Source organism: Thamnophis sirtalis, unplaced genomic scaffold (assembly GCF_051295495.1).
Source record: "Thamnophis sirtalis isolate CommonGarterSnake01/CBP01778 unplaced genomic scaffold, rThaSir2_p1.2 scaffold_2, whole genome shotgun sequence".
Lineage (NCBI taxonomy): Eukaryota > Metazoa > Chordata > Lepidosauria > Squamata > Natricidae > Thamnophis > Thamnophis sirtalis.
In genome coordinates this window covers 155,540,511-155,565,337 of record NW_028261382.1, presented here as the reverse complement: position 1 = coordinate 155,565,337, position 24,827 = coordinate 155,540,511, and the positions used below count along the sequence as shown (strand labels likewise).

At 37.2% G+C, this 24,827-nt stretch overlaps 2 protein-coding genes across 2 annotated transcripts in view; both read right to left on the bottom strand.

The window, feature by feature from the left end:
• Positions 1–1,416, bottom strand: part of CIDEA (cell death inducing DFFA like effector a) — a 9,293-nt gene extending 7,877 nt beyond the window's left edge. The window contains exon 1 of the mRNA XM_087707306.1: positions 1,256–1,416. Within this exon, the coding sequence (XP_087563432.1) occupies positions 1,256–1,299 (44 nt within the window). The 5' untranslated portion in view covers positions 1,300–1,416. The remainder of the gene's footprint in view (positions 1–1,255) is intronic.
• A 2,525-nt stretch (positions 1,417–3,941) lies between these two features.
• On the bottom strand, positions 3,942–23,388 carry IMPA2 (inositol monophosphatase 2). The gene is made up of 8 exons (XM_014069151.2): positions 23,031–23,388; positions 16,374–16,507; positions 14,385–14,489; positions 13,292–13,337; positions 12,242–12,350; positions 9,837–9,945; positions 9,185–9,336; positions 3,942–8,444 (listed from the first exon to the last, which is right to left on the bottom strand). Exons 1-8 carry the CDS (start codon positions 23,136–23,138, stop codon positions 8,329–8,331), a joined length of 879 nt encoding a protein of 292 aa, XP_013924626.1. The 5' UTR covers positions 23,139–23,388; the 3' UTR covers positions 3,942–8,328.
• Between the last annotated feature and the right edge of the window lie 1,439 nt (positions 23,389–24,827).

The window sequence follows — 24,827 nt, the reverse complement described above, 5'->3', positions numbered from 1 at the left end:
CCATATTTTTTTCTCAAAAATATGTGTTTTCCAATGGTCTTAGGCGACCCCTGTGAAAGGGTAGTTTGACCCCCAAAGGGGTCCCGACCCACAGGTTGAGACCCACTTGTCTAGTGAATTCAATGTATGTTTGTCCAACACACCACTCTTATTTTTCTTACACTTCTACCCCACACTTTTTCTCCACAAGCTTTGTATTTTCTCTTTCCTTGTTTCAACTTTCTTTTACCAAAAGTGGCTGATTAACACTTGACCTAGTTAGGATTAGTTAGATTAACAAAAGTGTCTGGGTTCCTATAACACATTGGCATGAACCCTAACTTTGGTGCTTTGGTTTATACTAAATGGCTTAACAGTTAAAAACTCAACATTTGGCTCAGAATCCCATTTCAATAAAGAAAAAGAAGGCTTCCCAAATATACCATGCTTTCTAGCTTCTGCCAAGAACTGGACAGTTTTTTCTGGAGTACAGATGAAAGTGCAATTTTACAGGGCAGGGGTTGGCAACCTTAAACACTCAAAGAGTCACAAAGGTCTTCCCCCTTCAATTCTGGAGCCGACTGGAAGTCCGGTTTCTCCACCATAGAGTTTTTTCCTCTACCTGTTCCAACTGACAACAGGGAGCTGCAGCAGAGTGATGAAAGAGCCACATGCGGCTCCAGAACCTCGGATTGCTGACCCCTGAGCTAGGGGAGCCACTGCAACAAGCCATTTTACTTTAGCAATACCTTAAGTCACTATAAGGCAGCGAAGCGCTACAAGCTACCTACTCCTTTTTCCCCACAGAGTAAACAGTGGGTGAGATGAGTATACAGACACAGGGAGGGAGCAAGGTAGGTTTCTTTCCCCCGTGGAGCTGAGCTCCTCTTAGGGCGACGACACTCGGAGTCTCCCCCATTCGCTTCTCCATTAACTAGCTAACGAGGGGGCGACGAAGCTACTAAGAGTATCGGGAGCCGGGAAGCGCCTAGTTACAAGACCACCAGTCGATGGAGCCCGGACTGAGGACCAAAGCTGCAGTCAAGGCTGAGTCGTAGGCGGAGAGATGTGGCGCCCTGCAACAGAGAAATGCGAGAAAAAGGTGCTTCTCTGACCAGAAAATTCAATGCTATGGGAAGGCGGCCAGGGAGGCGAGTTCAAATGCAGGGGGATAAAAAACCAACCCGACAGGTTGCCTTGGTAACTAAGATAACCGCGCACCCCGTTCCACAAACCGGATGGTTGCCGGCTTAAGCGGTAGGGTGGCTGTACTTACCGGAACATAACCGCCGCGTAATCCCGAGCGCTTTCCACAGCCATGGTCGGCTACTGTTCCTCCTCACCTCTGGGTCCCTCCGCTACTCCTTATGAACAAGGGCGCCCCGCCCTCCTTGTCCTTTACGCAGCAGAACCGCCCATTGATCGGAGGCGAAAGAGGGGAGAGAAATCCAGCACGCAAAAAGGAAGTGATTTCAGAGCCTGTGCTTATCTTCGTTTGGGTGGTGCCCGATGCTTTTATTGGCACAAGGCCCATTGGATCTTTTTTGCAGTCCGTGATCTACAAATGTATAATCGGAAGGCATTTTTCCCTTCACCTTTTATATCTGTATAATGCTGCAAGAAAAAAACAGGGCTTTACCACGATCATTCTTTCAATATTTCGTATTTAACTTCTCCAGTGAAGGGTTATATCTGATTTTTGATTCCAGAAAACAAAACTCTTAACCACCATTCATATTTTACATACTTAAAATACTGCTATCATTCCCTCACCCTTTCCCCAAGTTTTGCCTGTTACACATAAGCAACACTTTCAAACCAGGTTTTGAAGAACTTGGTTTGTTCTGTCACTTGCTTCTCTGAAGACCATAAAAGAACCACCTTATATGGACAGCTGATCCGCATAGAGCATTATTATTGACACATAATGGCAACAGTTCTCCAAATCTTCAGGCTAAAGTTACTGCATTCCAGATCTGCATGGATATGCTAGGTCTTATACTTTAAGTGAATGATAAAACCCCTTCCTCAGGCTGCACATTCAACATAATTAGTTTCTTGAACTATGATACAGAGAGCTGACACAGTATGTATGACCTGAGTAGCATTTAGAACTGTTCTCATGCTCTTATACTACTGCTTCTGCTGTATAAAATTACATGAACTGTTTCACAATAGCATGGCACTGCAAACTCAGTTTATGATAAACTCTAAACATCTAAAGGACATTGTACTTCCTGTGTTGATTTCTTCCACATTGACCCAGAGCTGTTAATAGATGTTATTCAACCAATCTGGATCTGTCAAACAGGATCAACTGAGTCACATTTACTCTTGTCAACAAAATTTTGAGAGACTGTCAAATGCTTTGCTGAAAATTTATACACACACACACACATACACACACACACTTCATAAATCCTTACTCTTTAGGGGTGGGCTGCTGGGGGTTTGCAGGGGTTCGGGAGAACCTCTAGCTAAGATTCTGTGCAGTTCGAAGAACCCACAAATCACACTCCTGGCTGTCCTCCCCTCCCCACATGGCCCATTTTGGATATAGGTAAGTGTAGGGCGAGCATAGAGGCTTGGGGAGGATGAAAAATGGACCTACTGGAAGGTCAGAGGCCTGTTTCTGGGCTCCAGTGGAGCCTGGGAAGGCATATCTTTGCCCTCCCGGAGGGTCGAAAAAAGCCCCCAGAGCTCGGGAAGGGGAAAAATACCCTCCCCTGCCGTGCTGCAGGAGGCTGACTAGGCCACACACACCCAGCAACTGGGCACAGCGCCTTGCTAAAAAATTTTGAAGCCAACCTTTGCTTCAGACATTCTTGATTAATGCAGGGGAATAAAAATGTCTAGAAAGTACCTGTGTACCAACACTATCCTTACATCCTTTTGACCCTTCCACTATGCTTATTTTTCTTTCCAACCGCTGAGAAGGTCTGGAGAGAAGAGGTACCCACTTTCACTTGTATATCACTATAGCTTTCCATGAAGTTTAGGATCTTAGAAATCCTAGATCTAATGGCGTGCTGGACAGTTTAAGGCAAAGCCAAAATGGAGGCAAGGTATCAGTCAGAACTAGGTGAAGGTGAAGTAATGCTATTTCCTGAACACACTATGATTCACCCAACTAAACTAAAAAAGTTGATTTGGCAAGACTTATTTTTGAATAATGCATGTATTTATCAATGCATTTTATTTTTAAAATATGTCAAGTTTCCCATACCTCATTTATTTATAAGATTTCTGATACAGTATTTAAGAAGTTAGCCTTGACAAGTAAATTAAGGGTTATCAAATTTATCCTGATCTATTTAAATAGACAGATAGAAAAGAATTGTAATCTATCATTTCAGTTTGCATGGATGCCCACATCCAAATGACTCTGGATGGCTTACAAGAATTAAAAACAAATAATGGAAGCAATCGACATTGTGATAGTAAACATAATGGTAAAAAACCAATCCTGTAGGAGAAAAATAACTTAAACATCAGATAATCTCAGACTTGATTGTGAAATATTTAATATTTTTATTTCTATCCCCCCCCCCCCCCGCTTGCAGTCCTACTGGGAAGAAAATCATGGTGCTATAGAAGCTGAGTAGTTCCACGTGTTATAGAATATAGGCTTGCCTACACCTAGGCTATTGTTTTCCAAAGATGGCAACTTGGCTAATCCTGGCTAAACTATACAATACATATAGCTGCCCTTTCTTCTTTAGAATGAAAGTACATGTTGGCCATATCCTGACCTTAATTTCTAATGCTTTGTCTACTTTTACTTCTTTCTTTAGAAAAAATAATGTACTATATGCTATTGAGGTTTTTTTAATTACATTTTTGTGAGGCAGGATTCTTCTGAACAAAGGGACTGAGGAAAGTGGATAAACTCCCCCACACATCTGGATCAGGCCTCTATACAATTTCTCTCAAGTTGAAAAAACCACAGAAAAACAGTTGGATAATATACATTTGCCTCTTGGTTTTATTGGAAAATGAAGCTGTTTTGACAAACATACATTAATAAGAATTCTAGATATCATGATGTAGTTCTTTATTCATTGGAAACAACTTTTAGTCTACTGAATAATAATTACACATTATTCCTCATAGCCCTCTATGAGGTAGAAATGTCCAGATTAATAGCAGACAACCAGTAATACAGTTTGTAACTGAACAAGAACATAACATCAAATGGCCCATAAGGTATATATAATCACCATAAACCAGTTAAGTTTGAGAGTTCTTGCAATAGATGCACAAAAACTCATGACTGTACAGCTCTTGAATACCTTATACATGCAAAATACTCAATAGGTCACCTTACCAACTTGATAGCCAAGTAATTTCTGCTGTATGTATTTTTCCACCTAAAGCTTTTCTGTAAAGTACAGGTAGGCACTCTTGTTTTTCAAGAGACCATACATTTACTCAGGGATAAACAGTAGGGGGCTGTGACAAGAACCCAAAGTAGGTAAGGACATTCACTTTTTTTTACACACTATCGCCTTTTGGGGGGAGGGGTTTCTTCTTAGACGTCTGATCTGATCCATTGCACAAAAAATGGAAATTAGCCTACAAGGCTTAGGTTATCTGCCCTGTTATAAAGCATATATAAGAAAATAATGGCTAAGCTAGTAACTTCCTAGAAACTATTGTATTGTAAAATGAAGGGTGGGAAAATTAAGAACACTAAATGTGAAATCCTTATTTTATGCCCTCATATTAGTAATTTTTTTAAAAATGCAACTCTGGTACATGGGTAAGTTAATATTTTTCACCCAGATTTGCCTCAGACAAATTACTCCTTTAGATTGTTATGGACTTTAATATTAGCTTCTGTGAAGAAAGTTCACAACCAGGTATGTTCCTTTTGATCTACAGAATAGGAACAAAAACCTAATTTCAATGATTTATATTCAGATTGCTACCCACAAGACCGCTTTTTAAAAGGGATAATGGGACAGTTAATATGGATCATAATCAAATCTAAATCTGGTGCCTATATTCTATCAATGCGTAAAGTTTTGGGAATTAGTCTTCAATAATTACTGATACAATAAAGGCATGTATCTTTTTCACAAATTTAAAATATTTTTCCTCATTGCATTTGTAACTAAAGAAAAAATGGGCATGTAGCTTCAGATCATATTTTGCATCATTCTGATTCTTAACCCAAGTAATGTGCACAAGATTACAGATGTAGCATCACATACAGTTTAGCCCCTATGTTACTAAGAACAAATTCTGTTTGAATCTTGTACCTGCCACTAATTTACTCATTAGGCAGATTATACTCTAATCCTGTTTTGTTTTGTTATAGAGGGGGAATATGGGAGGAATATCTTTGCATAAGGTTTGTAAGTGATATTGAGGAAGTGCTTTTGAACATTCCAAAGTGTTATAGAAATGCTATTATAAAATCAACAGTGCATAAAAGTACATACGCTATCGTTTTAAAACATTTGTGCAATGGCAGTTTATCATATTTTATGATCCTGTCCTAATCTCTTATTATTACTTCTTAATGTGTCAGTTCATTTAATGTTCCAGTTATTAAGTTTGTCTGATTTTTAACTGTATCTTGATGACTACAGACAGGAAAGAAATTAAGTGGCAGGAATTTTCTGTTCGTAAGGAAAAATGGAAGGAAAATGCTCATGTTTTCTTCACTATTATGCAGTTGGTAAGTGAAGAAAGACATCTGTCACCAAAGAAGTTGATATAAATTTACTGACGTAGAATTAATGATCTCTGATGGCTTTTGTTTTTAGTAGTTTTTCACCTGCACTCTTAGGTCCTTTTGGTTTAACTGCACAATACATGCTTTATTATACACATTATCTTCAAAATTTCATTTTTTAAGTTATACCACATTTCTTAAGTACTCAAACCACAAAGCTCTTTAATATGGAAAAAGAGACTATTCATACAGACAGCACATTAGTGGCACAGAAGGAAAGAAGTGATTCATTGGCAACTGCTATTGTAACATAACAATGAGTAACAAAAGTTCTCATCACACAGTTAAACCTTTGATGAACTTTTGCACACAAAGATTAATTCCAGGGAGGCAAATTTTTGGTAATATGGTTGAATAGTGGAATAATTTCTTATTCAGTGGTTTCTTTAATAATTATCATCAAATTCTACAGCAGCTACAAAAACTAGTCAGCTGCAAATCCTTTATTTCAAACATGTATTTAAATAAGGTCCTATTGCTTTAATAGGTCTATTCTTAGAATTAAATTTGGATCCAATCCACTATACACCTTTTTTAAACTAGAGAATCTATCCAATTTTTAAAACCTCTCAGAAAATATATTTTCAATGTTTAAGAAAATGGGCCAAATTCTTAGCTTCATACATACAGGGTTAACTGACTCAGGTTTAAATTAAATTCATAAAAACGTATTTATTTAGAAGTATCATGAATGCCATTTATCTCCATTGCATTTAGGACTGAAAGATATTAAGAAAACAAGGTACACAATGGCCAATGTAATATTCTAGCACAGGGGTATCAAACTTGCAGCCTGTGGGCTGGATGCATCATGCACTGGCCACGCCCACACCCCAGTTTAGCAAAGGGGGAAAAAGTTGTGATATGTCTTGTGACAATGTGAGTTTGACATCCCTGTTCTAGCATTTGGACAGAATATGGATTATCAATTCCAACACTTAATCCATACAGTCATTGTCAATAACTTTAATTCACAAAAATCTAAAGGCTAATTTTGACAATGAAGGATAGTAAACTATTCCTATATTGTATTAGTTGGAATGCCAAGAGGGGGCTCATAAGAGTTTATCATAACAATTTATAATACTCAAGCATAGAAAACAATAGGCCAGTGAAAAGATTAGGGCAGGATCCCTTTCATTGTAATTTCTATTTCTTAGGCATTTATTTGGAAATACCATGCAACATTTCATTATGTAAACCAAAGTTCTAAAAGTTTGCCACCTTATGTGCTGCTTATGAAAACTCAGCCCAAGTCATGCCCATTTCCACCCAAGAAAACGATAGTTCTTGCAACATATCCAGCCACAATTTTGGTATAATAGTGAGATATTTCTTTTCAGTTCTGTTCCACAGGATAAACTACAAAGCACTTTTCAAAGAATACTAACTCAACATTGCAGGAATCTCTCTGCTAATATTGAATTTCTTTGATAGATTAATTTTATCCACAATAATCATTCCAGGATACACAATAGCCATTTCAGCACATAATAGCACCTGCCTGGGTTTGAAATCTAAGCGGAGGTGGGCCTAATTAAGATTGCAGAGGAAAACCACCTGAAAATATCAGGACTTTAGATTAGACTGAGAATTAGATTAGACTGAGAAGTAAAAAAAAACAAAAACAAATGCAACACTATATCAATAGCACTTAGACTTATATACAGCTTCACAGTGCTTTACAGCCCTGCTAAGCGATTTACAGAGTCAGCATACTATCCTGAAAGAAGGCAATAGAAAATCACTTCTGTATTGTTATCAAGAAAATTACATGGATGTATCTTTGAAGACACCAAGAAATATAACTTGGACATTTGATATCCAGCAGTGGTCAAAAAATATATTGCTCCATTCACATAATTACCACTGATTATACACTAGGTTTCAGGCTACCTATATGCTTAGTAAGAAACGTTTGTGAACAGTAGCCTCTTAGTGAAACTTACATGTTAATTTTAAAAACATGTTGTTATAGTCTAAGGTTTGAATCAAGCTAAAGAATATTTGAATGTTTCAAAAAGTTTTTTTTCTATTCCTTAGTCAGCTCGTTTACTACCTGTTTACTTATCCAAGGGTAAAATGCATATTTCTAAGAATATGTACCATCATCATGCTTGTGTGCACCATATAAATAAATGTATCTATCTCAAGAGCTGCTCAGTAGGTCTGTTTTAAATTTAGAAAAAAATAGTAATTTCACTCAAGTATTTTTGGATTTGGGCACTTGAGGCACTACTTGTTCCTTGCCATGGAACAAAAAAAAATTAAATTCCTGAGATCTGAAACATAAAGTTTATTTCTCATTCTATGTGAAACCAGAAACATCTCCACTTCTATTACAGCCTCAAAGAGCTTTAACATTAAAAAAACAATAACTGAAAAATATTCTCATTAAAAAGAGGGAAAGGTCCCAAACACACGCATACGCACACACACACACAACCAAATACATCTCTTTCACCTTCCTAAAATGCAACTGTTTTTATAATATGCTTGATTTACAAACTGTACAAGAAACAAATAATAGTTTCTAAAAGTCATCTTAAAAGAAGTGAAATATTTCCAAAAGGCCAGATTTCATATTGTTTTAGATGGATGCCTGGTCAATTATCATCATCACGTCCATAGTGAATAGTCTGTATTTCCTGAGCGATGAATGAGGCCATCTCCTGTGTACCTGCTGCTATTACTCGACATGACATCAGATCTAGAGGTCCACCTAGGAGAAAAATTTGTTGAAAAATAGCTTAGATGTTTCTTTTGTGATGAAGACACAAATTATTTCTTGTATAGTCCATTATGTGCATTTAACTGGGATATGTATATAGGAAGAACATTACTAAACTTTTCTGATATGTAAAGTTTCATGTTAACTGTTCCCTTTTTTTTAACCTATTCTTTTTCCTTCTCCCTCCCCTTTAGCTATGCTCCCTAGCAGTGCTTGGAAAACACCAAATGTTTATTTTGAGTGTTGATTGGTCTTTTTTTTTCTCTTTCCAGAAGAAGGTGGAGAACTAGTATGAATGCAACAAAGGCTGGCTCAAAGACAGACATTTCCTATCCTAAAGTCCATCTTGACATCACCCAAAACACTTTTGGGATACATATGGGAAGTCTTGCTTTGAGCCAACTTGAGTTTCACATCATAATAATACAATAAGCCATTAGTAATTGCAACTGTACAATAAGAAGCACAGCATTTGCAAACTTTTAAAATTGTACATTAAACCCTTAGAATACAGACTGGCTTTCATGCATAAGTTAGCTTCCTTCCTTCCCCATTTCTAAGGCCCACTCCCCAATATGGCTTCACACTTTTCTGAACATTCTTTCCTAAAGATTGGACTTCCAGGAAAATCTAGAATGAGATTGTGGCAAAAAAATTAAACACTTTTGAATTTGAAGGAGTGGTATCACATGCAACTCAGACTTGATCCTTCTTAAAATATATTTGCTTACCTGATGTATCTATCACAACTCCACCTGCCTCCCTGATAATAACAGTAGCTGCTGCCAGATCCCAACAATGCAAGCCAAACTGATAATATGCATCTGCAGCCCCAGATGCTAAATGGCAGAGTGCCAAAGTAGCACTCCCAATAACACGGACCCTGCAATTAATGTTGAAAAATTGCAAATAACATTAAAGCCTAGCTTTGCTCATAAGGAAGTGATTGTACAGTGACACACATTTCCAAATATTGGATTCAACATTTTTACTTGTTTTAAAGATTTTATCCTTGATGTCCAGTATGAATATGATATTCTACACAGAAAACACTTTCCTTAAAGAGCTAAGTGCAATAAAGATGAAGAGGGAAGCATGCATTAAATACATTTTATAGCCTAATGTAGCTTATTTTTGTGATGGAATTCAAGAATTCAGTGCAAACAAGAAGACTGTGATGGTGCTACTGCTGATATATTTCAGGGGTAGAATTATCTTGATACATGAGGGACGCTAGTGATGGCACAATGCATATTTGCATTTGAATACCAAAGAAACTGTTGATTTGGTTGACTGGATTTCTGATGGCAGTACTTAACCTAAATATTATATTAACAATTTTCTTGTTATTAAATTTATTAATTTTACAGGAAACAGAATTACCCATGTGCCTGTGCCTTTAGCAGTCGTTCCATGTTACTAAGAAAGACTTTCAGAGTGTCAGGGTCTCGCTTTGGACCAATCTCAGTTAAAATCAAGGATTTTGTGATATCTGCAAGAAAAATGATAGATGTATACTAAAGCAACAATTGACTCTAATTTCTTTTATAAAGTTCTACATTTATGGATGCACAAATCATTTTCAAGTAGTCTTTTTAGAGGCAAAATTCACAGCTGATCTTTGAATGGCGTATCAGAGTCCAAATAGCAAAAAAGGACACTAAACGTGATTTCATTTATGTTAACATTTAAAGTAAATAAATTTACAACCATACTAATAGTACAATTTCATGGGAGTCAAACTAAATTCCTGCTGATTAAATGGACATGTCTACATTGTTTTCTTGGTTGCAATCTGAAACCAATCTCTCTATTGTTTTCTTTTGGTATGAGGTTTTTTTTAATTTCATAATCTAATCTATAGCATATCATTTCATAGTGGTCTCCTATCCAAAAATCCAAACAAATTCTGCTGAAGAAAACTAAAAAAGCCTAAATAAAATAAATCTGCTTAACATTACAGGTAGTCCTTGTTTAATGACTGCCTCATTTAATAACTGTTCACAATTGCAATTGTGTTGAAAAAGTAACTTTATGACCACTTCCCACATTTATGACATTTGCAGATCTATAAAGCAAAGGAAAACTGAAGAAAATAATTAGCAATCTTGATTTCATTTAGTGACTGTTGATTTATCAACCATTGCTAGTCCCAGTTATTAACAAGGACTACCAATCCTTTCATTGCCATTCTAGAATTGATTGAAAAATAAATCTTTATCACATTATATATCACAAAAAATCCACAATAAATCCAAAAGTTACCAATATTTGACCACCCAAGTCTAACCCAAGGTTTTTACTTGGACTTGAAAACTTGAAGTTCTGAGAATCAAAGGCCATGTGATTTAATTTTAGAATGTGCAATAAAAATAAAAAAGAGTGGGAATTTCAGATGCAAATTATATGTATTTTTGAGAAAGAAAGGTGAGATAACACAATAGCTTAGTAAACTTTTGTACAATATCCAGTGCTATTCTAGAAATACTTTAGGGTGAATCACTGAATTGAAAGTGATTGAAATATTGAAAGTTTTGAAAATTTTGTTTACTAGCATGCATATACAATTTACAATATTAGATGTTATTGCACTCAATAATGGGAGGCCTCTAGACAGATTGCAAAGTGATTTAAGCTATTCAAACCAAACCAAACCAATTTGTTTGTATGTACAGGTAGTCCTCGAGTAATGACCACAATTGAGACCCAAAATGTATGTTGCTAAGTGAAAAATGTAAGTGAGTTTGCAACTTTTCTTGCCACAGTTGTTAAGTGAATCACTGCATTTGTTAAGTTAGTAACATGGTTGTTAAGTGAATCTGGATTCCCAACTGACTTTGCTTGTCAGAAGGTCGCAAAAGGGGATCACATAACCCCAGGACCCTGCAACTGTCATAAATATGAATCACTTGCCAAACATCTGAATGTTGATCATGTGACAATGGGGATACTGCAACAGTTGTAAGTGTGAAAAATTGAAATAAGTCACTTTTTTTCAGTACTGTTGTAACTTTGAACAGTCACTAACTGTTGTAAGTTGACTATCTGTATTTACATATGTACATATGCCAGTAAAATGCAAAATGTGGAACAAATTAATGCATAAATGCCTGGGAGAACAGGAATGTCTTCTAATTCATCCTTACAAGACCACCATAAATTAGTAATTATGCTCTTAAATTTTTACATGAATAAGACAAGAGGTTGTGAACATTAAAGGACAGTTTGCTCTGGCAGTTCAACTCTGGTTTTATACTATATCTCCCAACCAATACTGCCTGCTTTTCATAATGTTCTTGCAGCAACCTTAGCATCTGATAGGAGAGTTTTAAGCAGTTCGATCCAACTGTAAGCAGACATTTTCAGCTCTGTCATATTTGAGCTAATTTTGGCTCACTTGTCTGCCACTTAAGATAGGCCCAGCTGAAGGCATCCATAGCAAACTGAGACTACAACAGTGCACGGTGACATCAATAAGAGAATCCTCCATATGTACTTGTGTCCCAGTGCCTAATGCAAAAGTATAAGTTGCAGTTTCTATATCATGAGGTCACAACCCATGATTTGTCACTTGCCCTCCATCCCCCACTCTGGATGCCCAGACAGTTAGCAATAGGATTAAATAGAATTTAATTTTAGGGGAGCTGAACTTATAGTGATGTAGCAAAAATATTATTAACCTAAATTAAGAAAAATTACCTAGAAGATAACATTTATTTTATCTAAAATTAGTGACAACTCTATAATATATATGCATAAATTTTAGTTTTTACAAAATCTAAACCAACCTGTCACTTTTGACACCTGAAGCCTTTTGCCATTACAATATGACCCTTGACCTCTTCTACCAGTGTATAATCGTTCTTCAATGCAGTGATAAATTACACCAAATTCAAGCTTTAGGTTTTAAGAAAAGAAAAAGAACATGAATGCAATTTGCATTATATCAATATAAACAAATCTCTTTTAACTGAATAAGATTTTAGTTTACAGTATTTGATTACTCCAAATATTCCTTATGATAAAAACTATAGGAAATTAAATATAACATCCCCTTATATAATGGCTAATTTTTATATCACAGTTACTAAATGAGAAATACAAGAAACATCTTCTGCAGAGTAGTTACTGCAAGCATAATCACTTATGTGCCTATCACCTTCTATCAAGACGTATCATATGTAATTTATCCCAAAGCAATTGTCAATTTACAGAACTAACAGGAAGGGTAATTATGCTTCTAAAATTTGCATGATCCAACATTTTTGCTACCGCAACCTTTTTATGGCTTTCATCATTGTCTAGCAGCAAGGGTGGATGGCAGCCAAGCAAAGTTGCCAAATTGAAGTAAGGAGAAAGAGCACTTGTTATTTTTTGTAGGGAATCCAGTTCCACAGATCACCTGTTCTAAAAGAAGAGTATAAAAGCCATATACTGACTATAAACATTGTTTCTAACATGAGAAGATAGAGAACAATACAGATAATTATTAATCCTGTGATTTAATGGATAGACAGCACTGCTGGTCTATGATTGTAATAAACCAATTTGACTGATTAATTGATCATCTGCTTAAATGCTATGCCCATTCCTAAATGCATATACTTTACAAGTATATTCCATTGATTGCAATTTAATGTAAGGAAAATGGTTTAGGTTAGAGGATACTTTATAGGTTTATGCACTGAAACCTATATTTCCACAAATATCACATGATAAATTAGAAAAGTGTTGCATAAAATTTATTCAGGTATATTTACTAAATCCGTTTCCCCCCACATACAATTTTTAACAGCTGCCACTACAGCCTATCCAACTTACAGAACATTATTTTATACCTCTTGGTTGACAGCAAATCCAATGCTAACAGCTACAGTTGGAAACCTGTGTAAATATATATTATATTTGTTAATACATTTTCTGAACAATGACTTTTACCATATCAACATTGTGATAGCATGTGTTCATTGGTTCTCAGGTGAGAAATCTTACTTTTTTATATTTAGAGATTAAATTCTAACTTTTTATATACTTTTATCGTAAGAAAACTGATTTGCATCCTGATCCAGTCTTTAAATCTTAGGAATCTATGGAGCTAATTAGCTGCTGTTCCTATTTCCTGCTGCCTTCACAGGACATTGTTGCACCAGGAATAGACTAAGAGAGCAGCAGCTGCTTTTCTAAAATAAATGTTAGAGTTCAAGTGTCATTTCCTAACAACTGCTGCCACCTTATAACTTGAGAAAATAAATATTTTTCCTTCCATAACTAATACATTCCATTATGAAGTATTTCATGAACCAAAGATTGCAGACTAATGAAAATTCCCTCCAAAAGAAAATGATTCAAGATGATCCATCATATGACAACTTAATATTCACAAACTAATTTGTTAAAAGAATAGCAATTACTGAAGTAGGTCAAATTAATGATATGATTTTTTCTGTTCGATAGTAGTATAAATATTAAATGAATGCTATTACAATATTTTTAATATGTATGGACTTTACAAATAAATTTGATGTAATCCTGTGTACAAATTTGGTGGGGCAAAACATGCATAAGGATAGGTTGTAAGCTCCATGTCAGGCCAAAAGCAAGAATGATACATAGTGATTCTTCCAAGGTGAGTTCTTTATTGTTTCCCACCTGTAGACAAAATCTTGCCAGACTATTTGAATGCACAATATACTCCATAGCTATTATGGAGGGGCTGTCTTCAGCCTCTTTCTTCCACACACACTTGCTTCTTGCTTCTCCGGAATGTAGTCCTTTCCTCCTGGAAATCAATCTCCTTCTACATTTTATCACACTCTAAGAAACAAGAAGGGATTCAACACATACAGAAATTCCATTGATACTTCAGGCATGTAAAGATGCTTGACAATCTGGTTTGTGTCATTTGATGCAAGGTTTTCACCATGTCTTTACCTATGTACGAAATTGCAGGTGCCATCAACAGGATCAATAATCCAGGTTGGACTGTCATTGAGTATGCATTTTGAACCAGCAGCAGTAGCTTCTTCCGCAATAAACCTAACATTGGTATAGAAAGACTCAAATTAAATTTTTTTTGAATTAAAGGTGCATTTGAAGCAGTTGCAGATGTACTGTTACATAAAATAGGTTTGCCTAAACAGCATACTAGGAATTGGCATAAAAACTTTCTCTGTTACATATATCTTCAAATGAAAGAAATTTAAAACATTGTAACCAAATGATCTCAAGAAGGTGTAAGAGACTTAAAGTTCTTATATAGATGCCAAGATCTTAATGAATAAGAAATCTACATATTTCATACAAAAATGCAGTGATTGCTTCTTCATCTTACCCTGCAACATCCCTCATTTGGATGACAGCTGGAAGAACATTTACAGGGTAAATAAATCACAGGCTTTTTCTTTGAACTATGTACAGTTCTTTAAAAAAAACAAATTAAAGCAAAATTAGCTCTTAGTTCCTTTCATAGAATGCGCTGGAGGGAGGGGAGGCTTTCAGGTTAGGAATAAAAAGCAGTTTCCTGCAGCTCTTCAGAAATTTATAGGACTGTAGTCCCAGCCCACCCCTGTTATAAACAATAATTAAAAAACTAAAACAAAACATGAATAATTGCCAAAAAAGTCTAGACTGTAACCATCTAGCACTGGAACCTTAGAGGAAACCTTAAATCTGGATTTAAGACAACAAAGACAAGAAAATTAAAACAAGAATGCCAAAAATTGGCATACATCCATTTTAGAATACTCTGAAAATATGTCTAAGTTCCCACTTATCTATTAAGCCCATGGAGTGGAGAATTTGTACCAAGAGATTTTAAAATGTTGTCAAATGTATTTATTGAACACGCATTTATAAAGTTAGTTACTATAAATATAAATCAGTGTTTTTCAAACTTCACAACTTTAAGGTGTGTGGAATTCTAACCCTGTTAATAGCTCTCCTTTAAATTTTCAAACCTAAAGAAGCAAGAATGAAACTGTTGGAAAAGGTGACACTTCCAATTGCTTATCTCCATTATTCCTGGCTTTGCTTTCATCTGATGCAGACCTAGGGTCAATGAATTTGATCTCTACAAATTTCCTAGCACACTCAAGAGACATTTGTAGCAGAAAAAGTCAATTGCTGACAAGAATGGTAGCTGGAAAACCATTTCTACATGTAGCTTTTCAAATCTTCCGCCATAACCTAGAGAATTCTTTCATCTATGGCAGGGGTGTCAAACTCATGGCATCATCATGTGATGTATGGTGACTTTCCTCTTCTTTGCTAAACCAGGTATGGGCATGGCCAGTGTATGACACATCTGGCCTGCAGGCCGCGAGTTTGAAACCCTGATCTATGGCAATGTTTTTCAAACTTGGCAACTTTAAGATGTGTGGACTTCAACTCCCAGAATTCTTCAACCAGCATGCTCAGATGAAAGCAGAGCTTGGAGTAGTAGAGATAGCTGTTGAAAGAACCACATTTATCAAGCATTTCATTCTTGCTTCTTAATTTTTGTTTGAAAATTTGAAGTAAAATTAATCACAATGATTAGAATCCTGGCTAAAATTAGCAAACTTGTTCATACAACTGAAGCAGCTAAAGAGCACTAAACACACACACACACACACACACACCAAAAACCATTTGTGCAAACCACCTTAACCACAGTTTATGATCCAGGTTCAGAGAGCACATGAAATCTAATTTCATTGGGGCTCAGTATGTTTAAGAATCAGATCATTATGTGGCAACTTAACACATCCAGAGCTATATTTGATAGGTGGCTATTACTAATCTATACTCTCCAGAAAATTTCTGCGGGTGAAACATGCTTGTTTCATTCAAATATTATCTGGTAAGCACTTCTGTTCACATAATTATGATTTTCATTCATTTAAAACATCACCAGTAGAATAATGCCATGGCCAGACATACCTGTGAGAGGGAAACTTTTCTTTCAATGCAGAAACAATTAAATTTTCCACCAAGTGATCAGTTTCAGTCACAAGATCCACTGCAGATGTTTTGGTAGATACTTGCTTTTCCTCAGTGAGAGCTTTTCTAATAATCTAAAAAGAAAATAATATACATTGTTTTATAGATTTTTCCCATTATTTCTGAAAAAACTGCATTAAATTCTCAACAGAAATAAGTGATACAATTCTTAGTTGTGCCCACAGTAACTTCTAAAATGATATCAGTTGTGAGGTATAGTACTTTATTCCGTACTTTGATTCAGGTGTTGATTAACATAATTACCTTATTTTTCTGTTAAATTTTCTTCATTAATGGCTCCTGTTTAGATGCCACATTTTTGCCCCACAATTAGGATGCTAACACTTTGTCACTGTATAAATGTATATTTTGTGAATTCAGTAACTTCTATATTAGTATTTCAATCGCACATTATTTTTAACAAGAATTATCAGAAGAAAATATTTTGTGCACTATCACAACTACATAAAATGGACTGTTTTTGACATTTAAGTTAAAATAAGTTAAACTGGTTAAATTAAGATTTAACTGAGTCCAGAACTTGGTCCTTTAAGAGTGTATAAGTGACATGCTTTAATTTTATAGGGTCTGTAACATGGACACTGTTACTATAAGAATAATTTTGTTTTCTGCTAAAGCTTTTATTTAGACAATTTTCAAGGGGCCTAGAAAAATGGGCCAAATAGAATATACATAATACAAGAATGTAAACCCTATACTTTTCATTTTTTGCTTCTCCTTATACTCAAATCTATCTTTACTATCTTTAATCCTTTGCACATAAAACATTAATTCAGGCAAACATGGATTGCAGAGTATCCAGAAATGATCTACAGTATAAATTCTGTTCTAAAAGCATGTAAGTAGAAATATTTTTAAAGTAAACTCAAGGAAAAAGGAATGTCTTTAAAAGAGCAAGGAAAAAGCATGACTGAAAGCATCTGTTATTTCATAGGAATGTAAAATAAGTGCTTGGGCTATCATCTTTGTTTAAAATCCTTATTTTAAAAAATGTTATGAACTTACAAATATTTACTTGACACAGTGATATTCCCATGGATTTCAAACAAGGCATATTTATTTATGACATTCCAGATTCATGGCCATTTACAAAGCTATATAAAAGCATAAATATGGTTTCAACATTCAGCAACAGCAAATCCACTCCCAATTTGAGATTTAGAGAATTGTGAAATAGGATAGTCTTAAGTGCCCTACAAAAAACGGTCAGAGAATTTATGGTTGGGAACTCCTGAGCTAACATTGGGACATACTCAGAGAAGCATCATACTCTTGTCTATCCCTGCCTTTAAGCTCACATGTGATGGGGAAACTCTCAGTATTCCCCATCAGGATGAATAAACAAAGTCAGTTTTAACTTAAGTAGGTGGTCTGTGGCTGCTGTGAAACCATGCAAAAAAGATTTTATAGCTTAAAAATAGCACCTTGAATTGTATTTAGAAAGCTACTACAAGATGACTAGAGGCTCCCATCCACTTGCAGGCAGGCTTTTGCATTCTGCATGGACTACAGTTTTTGGGTAGCTTTCCAAGACTGCCATCTGAAAACCCATGGTAGTAATCTATCAGAGTGATGAACACATAGATGATCATTGCCAAGGCATTATGCTCCAGGTAAGTCCATAATTGATGTACCAGCCAAATTGAAGTAACCCCCTTCCAACTATAGATTCTACTTGCCTATATAGCTGTAGCTGTGAGTATAGGAGGATCCTAAATCACTGAACTGTTTCTTTAGACCAAGTCCCTCCCCATCTTGGGGTAGATCATTAATGGTTTCTGGACAAGTAGCATATTCATCTTACAGGGATTCAATCTTGGTTTGTTTTTCCCCCTGTCCAAATTCCAACAGTCTCTAAACAAGAAGTCAGGACTTACATCCTTAGCCCAACCAATGTTGTGTGTATAATTTGATATAATCAGTACTCCGGTGATCATGTACCGATGGGTGACTTTTTCCAGCAGATTCATGTAGTTGTTAAATTAACAGAAGGGTAAAGGAACAAAAGTCTAGATCACTTCTAAGTTTGTTATTTATATACAGTACATTAAGTATATTATATATATTTTATATGTGGCTCAAGACAATTCCTCTTCACTCAATGTGGCCCAGGCAAGTCAAAATGTTGGACAACCATGTGATAGAGCATTTCCCACAGATCATCCTGTACAGTTCTTCAGAATTAAGAAGCTGAAGTGAATCTCAGTTACCCTCAAAGAGCTAATCCAATCATTACCTATCATGTGCAGAGGCCAGGCCAGAGGGAATTTAAGCAATTTTATGTGTGAAATCCCATCCTAGAATCTCATGTGGCTTTCACAGAGCCTGTTCTGTTCTATGCCCCTCAAAAGAATGCAAGCACCCATACAAGGCTGCAGAGGCACAATCTGTAATTGCTACAAGCAACATTATTATTCATACAATGTAATCTCAAGTATGAACAGTTACTTGTATCTAGTCCAATATGCTCTTGGTTTTGGTCCATTAGTTAGTACTCTAGGTGTCTCACCTCAATGCTCAGAACAGGAATAATCCCGGATGGGCAGGATTCCATACATAAAATATGTAATTAGTGACTGGTTGGAGGTGATTTCATTAAGTGTTGTGGTTATTTCAATACTCCAAAAATTGCTCAGGCACTCAAAAGAATCACTTACCAGCTTACTTGGGATGCCTCTAAGTGTTCTCTGCAATCCATTTAGATTCATTAGGCACTGGACCAAATACTGTAAGTTCTACCATCCTGCAGAGCCTCTTGGCAATAATGAGGCTCATAACAAACAGGGAACAATCTAACTACAGCAAAGATTTAACCGTTATCAGATGATATGTCAACTGGTTGTAGATGAACACCATATCTAGTATGGCACCAAAACTGCCTGGAGTTGCCATGAAGTCTCATGGAATCTTCCCTTGGAGACAGAAGTCTCCCAAATGAAAAGCGATGAGCTTTCTACCTCCCGCTGTCCAATAAGCTCCAAGAGATCCCAAAAACACTCTGCTGTGCAGCAAGGTATGCAATACACAAGAAAAGATTCTAATTTGCCTTGTTGTCCAAAATCACAAATAGGCATGCACAACTTGTCACTTCCAGACCAAACACTCTGGTCACTATTAATTCCAGACAATCATTGCTACCCAAATCACCTACTATTGGCTCACTTGCTAATGCAATACCTGGAACATGGCAGAGCAGATTTTTCAAGAGGGCAACATCACAACTCACTGTCAACCCCAGGTCCCAATACTGTAAATATATGCTAGTTGTGCATACCAGGCTTGCATGCTCATCCACAACCAAATTGTGGAGAAATATGTTCTGATCCTGTATAAATTTGGCATTAACCAGCAAAAAAGTTCCTCAGCTGAAACAGCTAGCCTTTTTTTAGGTACACTGTAATAAACTCAATAGGGCATATAGGAACAGATGCAAAATAGAATATTCAAGTTATCCAACTGCCATTTGGAAGGCCGCAAGTAAAATCCAGTTCATGAACAGTCATCATCATCACAATTAAAAAAAATATTTTTATTGTTATTTTATTGTTAGCATGTTGTCAGAAATATACAGGATATGCAAACCACATTTCCTTCCCTCCCTACTATTGCTAAAGAAAGATAGCAACATAATTTAGGTTTCAGCCTCAGGCAACTACTCTAAGCATACACTATTAATAGCAAGTAAACTTTGTCCTATAAACAAACAAAAAAGGGGTTGCAATAGTTGGCAACTCACCACTTTCAGAGACTAAAACAAATGATACTGACCAGACTCTTTGGCTCATGAAGTGTTTCATCTGACAGGCCCAAAGATCAAAGACATGACAAAACAAGATTTATCAAATCCACTGGTAATTATCTTTTCCTGCTAATACATGTGAGTACAAACAATTCTGGAAAAAAAAATCCCAGCTACAACTATATTGCATGACGACTTTGAAAGAAGCTCAAGATCCCCAGGGCTCAGTGATATCCATCCTTTCAATTCATGAAAAGGACTGTAAGGGGAAAGAATATTGCAAATCAGTGAATCAGTAGGGGGTATTTTATTTCTGGGACCCTTGTATGAATCATCTGGGTGAGATATTGTTGGAGGAAGATGGGTCACATTTCACTAGGACTAGTAAAATTGTGTTTCACCAAAGGATGATAGATGGAAACAAAAATTCTGAAGAGCCTTATATAAAGGCTTGTGCATTGTAAAAAGAAGCAATGTTGCTGAAGTGGGGCTTTTAAATCATTAAAAAATCAGAATGAGGAATAATCTTGATGGTGATTATTGTCTACTGTATATATTAATGCTACGTAACAGCATGGAAAATAAGACAAGCTTGGGCTCTCAGCATAGAAAGTCATATAATGTAATGTACATTAATGTAATGTAATAAATATAACAGAGAACTGGTATGATAACTTTATCACTGCACAATAAAATGTTTATTAAGTATAATGGAGATCTGGTACAATGACTGTAATCCTGGAACAGAGCAGTGGAAGGACACAATTTGTTTGAAAGGAATAAAAGTAATAGAAAGGGAAGAGTGCACTTTGTGTTAAAAAATATTCTTGTTCAAAAATAACAGATAAAAGCAACACGGTTGGTGTTGGCTAACCTAACCCAAACAAAAGCCAAACAGTTATTTACTTGCAACATTAAATATGGATCTGTATACAGAGCTGGAGGCGGGATGCAAAGGTATAAATATCATATTATTGTACTCCACATTATAGACCCCTCTCCAATGAAGTTATACTCTTTTGCAGTAGACTGTAATTAGCAAAATGATTGGTTGATGTTACCTCTCCTACGAGGGTACTGTTTGCTGGATAGTTTAAACTGAAGGAAAACTAAAATAAGAAATGTTGTGATCATTCATACTTGGGAGAATATAAATATTATGTTATACCTTCTTAGGGAGCCAATAAAAAAGAAACTGATATAGGAAGAAAACACTTATAAAAACATATAGTAGATAATGTATTATCCAATGATTGTTACAGGTATTTATTTGTGGCACAGAATTTCTCAGTGATCTTATTTTTCTTTTTTAAGGCATAATTTCAAGATGAATGTTAAGAGCTCGGTTTTAAAAGCAACTGAAACTTGAAATATCAAGGTTCAAGTCCATCTCCAACCACAAAAACTCATTGGATGATACTGAACTGAGAGCTTATTTTACAGAATTGTCATGAGGAAAACATGAGAAATTCACTATCCTATCTCCTAGAAGAACGTGGTTAATACTAACACTCAAGGATTGATAAGACTGCCCAGTATTCTTATTCATTCCAGTAAATTCAGTTCTATTAGTTAAATTAATATTTATTAAATTATTTTAATAAATGTGTGTCAGTGAACAATCTGAACATGAAGGGGTCAATGAGGTGAAAAGTTCGAGATCCCTTTTTATAGATCTACAGAGAGAAAACATATTCTAACCCTTCAAATAATGTGTAAAGATGAATTTAAGGTTCCACCACAAAACCGCGGAGGACAAAATTGCGCTCGACGAAAGCGCGCATTTGACGTCATCACAGCGCGACGAAAACATCGCGCTGTGATCGAAAAATGTAAAAATAAAGCGAAAACCTTACCCTAACCCCCCCAAACCTAACCCTAAACCTAACCCTAACCCTAACCCTTAACCTAACCCTAAACGTAACCCTTAACCTAACGCTAAACCTAACGCTAACCCTTAACCTAACGCTAAACGTAACCCTAACGCTCTAAACCTAACCCTAACCCTTAACCTAACCCTAACCCTTACCTTTATGTGAATCGGCTTGCTTTAATTTTAATTTTATTTCAATTTTTAATTTTTTCCGTCGCGCTGTGATGACGTCAAATGCGCGCTTTCGTCGAGCGCAATTTTGTCCTCCGCGGTTTTGACGGGTCACGGGGTTTAAATATGCTGGGCTCACTTTCTGTAATTTACTTTGTGTAGTTGCATTTCCTAAGTTTCAATTATCCAATAAAAATGAGTATCCTACCAAACCATGACACCATCAAAATGATAAAATATATGTCTACACCCAAGTTTATTACAGAGCAAAAGTGCTTCTTTTCTCATGATATGCTATCACCAGATTCTTTTACATCTTATCCTAAAAGAACATGTAGAGGGCGGATTTCTGCACTTACTCAGGAGTAACAGAAACCTAGTGAACTTGACGGATTTGCACCAAATTCAGCATATTTGAATTGCCACAAAGTGCAACCATGTACTTCTTTTCTCCAACCTGATCCCCTTCAAATACAATTCTCTGAAAAAAACGACCCCAGAGCATTTGAAGGGATCCATGTTGGGGAAGGCTGGCTTGTGCACGCGGCTGCAGCTCAGGTTAAGCAAGAAATCTCAACGTAAATCTTACAAGAGACAGAAAGAAGAAAGTGCACGGAGGGGGGGGGGGGAGCCTCCTTCATTTACCGATGCTCGAGGGGGGGGGAGAGAGGAGAGCAAATAAAGTTTTCCGCCTCGGATTTGCTTACTCCCCACGTGTGGCCTGATCACGAAGCCCCTTATGCGACAGCCGCCCTCGCCCCCCCCCCCCCGAGCCGAAGCAGCTCCCGCGCACCTGTCCCGCTTGCAGAGCGAGCTGCACCGCCACCTCCAGGCACTCTTCCCAGGGGTCGTCTCCGTCGACAGCCGCTTTGCCTAATCCTCGCTGCCCGCTGGGGTTCATGATTACCGCCGCTCCTCCTCCTCCGCGCCCAGGATCCTCGCCTCCTCCTCCTCCTCCTCCTCCTCCCGCGTCTGCGAGGATCTCCACGGAAATAGGAAAAGGGGGAGGGGGCTGCCGGTGCGGCAAGTCCTTGAACTTTCTCCGGCCCTGAAGGAGGCTTCCTTAGCTCGGACTAAGGAGGGGGGGTGTTTACTTCACCTTTACCTCCCCACTTGCCGAAGCCTCCCCCCCGCCCTCCCCACAGCCGCTCTTCCTGCGCCGTCGCCACCACTAGCCCTGGCTGCCCCCTCTCTTTCCCCCAGCCACCTCGGTCGCCGGTACAGAGGAAGGCGGGAGAAGCTCCACTGACACAGAGCCCGCCTTCCTCAGCCGACTGGCCATGCTTGCCGCCCGTCTCGAGGAGGAACCGCCTCTCTCCGCGCCCATCGCTCTTGCTGACACCTAATTTTAGGACATTGCGCTCAGGCAGGTTCCTCACGTAGCTAGCGAATCATGGGCGCGGGTGGGCGTTTCTACAGCCCTAGGATGTGATTCACAGGAAGTTCCTCGCTTCTTCTTCTTTTTTTTAACCTCCCCTCAACATTCAGCTCGCCCCCCCCCCCTTAAAATTTGAATCCCGTCATTCTTTCGCTTTTTCACCATCAAACGAAAGCAGCGATGGTGTTGCTTTGCAGGTCTTTTTTTTTTTTACAAGGCATCTTCAGATGCTGGCAATGCAGTTCTTGAAAATTCCCCCTTTTGTCCGATTGTCAGGTTAGACCTGGGTTCCTGTCGTCAAAGGCAGTTCGTTTCATTTATTTATTATTGCAGAAATTAATAGCCGCCCTTTTAAAATACAAATTCCCCGCCTCAGGAAACTGCGGAAGACCAACTGACAGCCCAAAAGCGAGTTTGGGTCTTCCAAAGCTAATCCTTCCGAGGCTTTTTGCTAAAATGATTTAAATTATGATGGAATTGAATTACCGCTAAGAGACAAGATAATATTTTTCTCTCGATAAAACCATTCACCTTGTTTTCTATCAGAATGTTCTTTCTAAAAAAGAACTAAGAAAGCTAAAGGCGCCTCTCCCGCCGTTCTGTGATTGGTCAGATCCTAGGACATTTACCCAGCGCCCAAAATGAGTTCAACGAGCACATGGCAAGCGAGTCTTTTACTATCTTAAATTAATTAAAATTAATGGTAAGCAATTAAATGGTAACAAGTCAATGTTACTTGGAATATTGATTTATTTCTTTTTCATGTATTAAACGAATTTATTACAAATAGTGACCATCCAGAAAAAGTGTGGAGTTGGAGGAAGTAGTGGTTTAGTGGTTTATTCGACTTGTATGCCACCCTATTCCCAAAGGGACTCAGGGTGGCTGACAAACCAGGAGGGAAGGGGAACAGATACAAAGAGTAAAACAGAAACAAAACAACAATACAAAACAATTTAAACAGTCACAACAAGCACAACCAATTCGAGTAGGGGTGGAACTCAACAGCCCCAGGCCTGCTGGAACAGCCAGGTCTTAACGGCTTTACGGAAAGCCTGAAGGGTGGCGAGGGTCTGAATCTCCACGGGGAGATCGTTCCAGTAAATTAAGGTGACCAGATTTTCAGATTGGTAAAGAGGGACACCATTGACGGGGGGGAGGGGGGGTTGATTTAAAAAATTTATATTTGGTCAAAAGGTCACCCCAGGACAC

Coding starts and splice junctions, on each gene's coding strand:
- IMPA2 (XM_014069151.2), bottom strand. CDS start 23,138: ATGAACCCCAGCGGGCAGCGAGGATTAGGCAAAGCGGCTGTCGACGGA. Junction 14,490..16,373: donor GAAAAGTTTCCCTCTCACAG/GTATGTCTGGCC, acceptor TACCAATGTTAG/GTTTATTGCGGAAGAAGCTA. Junction 12,351..13,291: donor GATTTGCTGTCAACCAAGAG/GTATAAAATAAT, acceptor TAAAACCTAAAG/CTTGAATTTGGTGTAATTTA.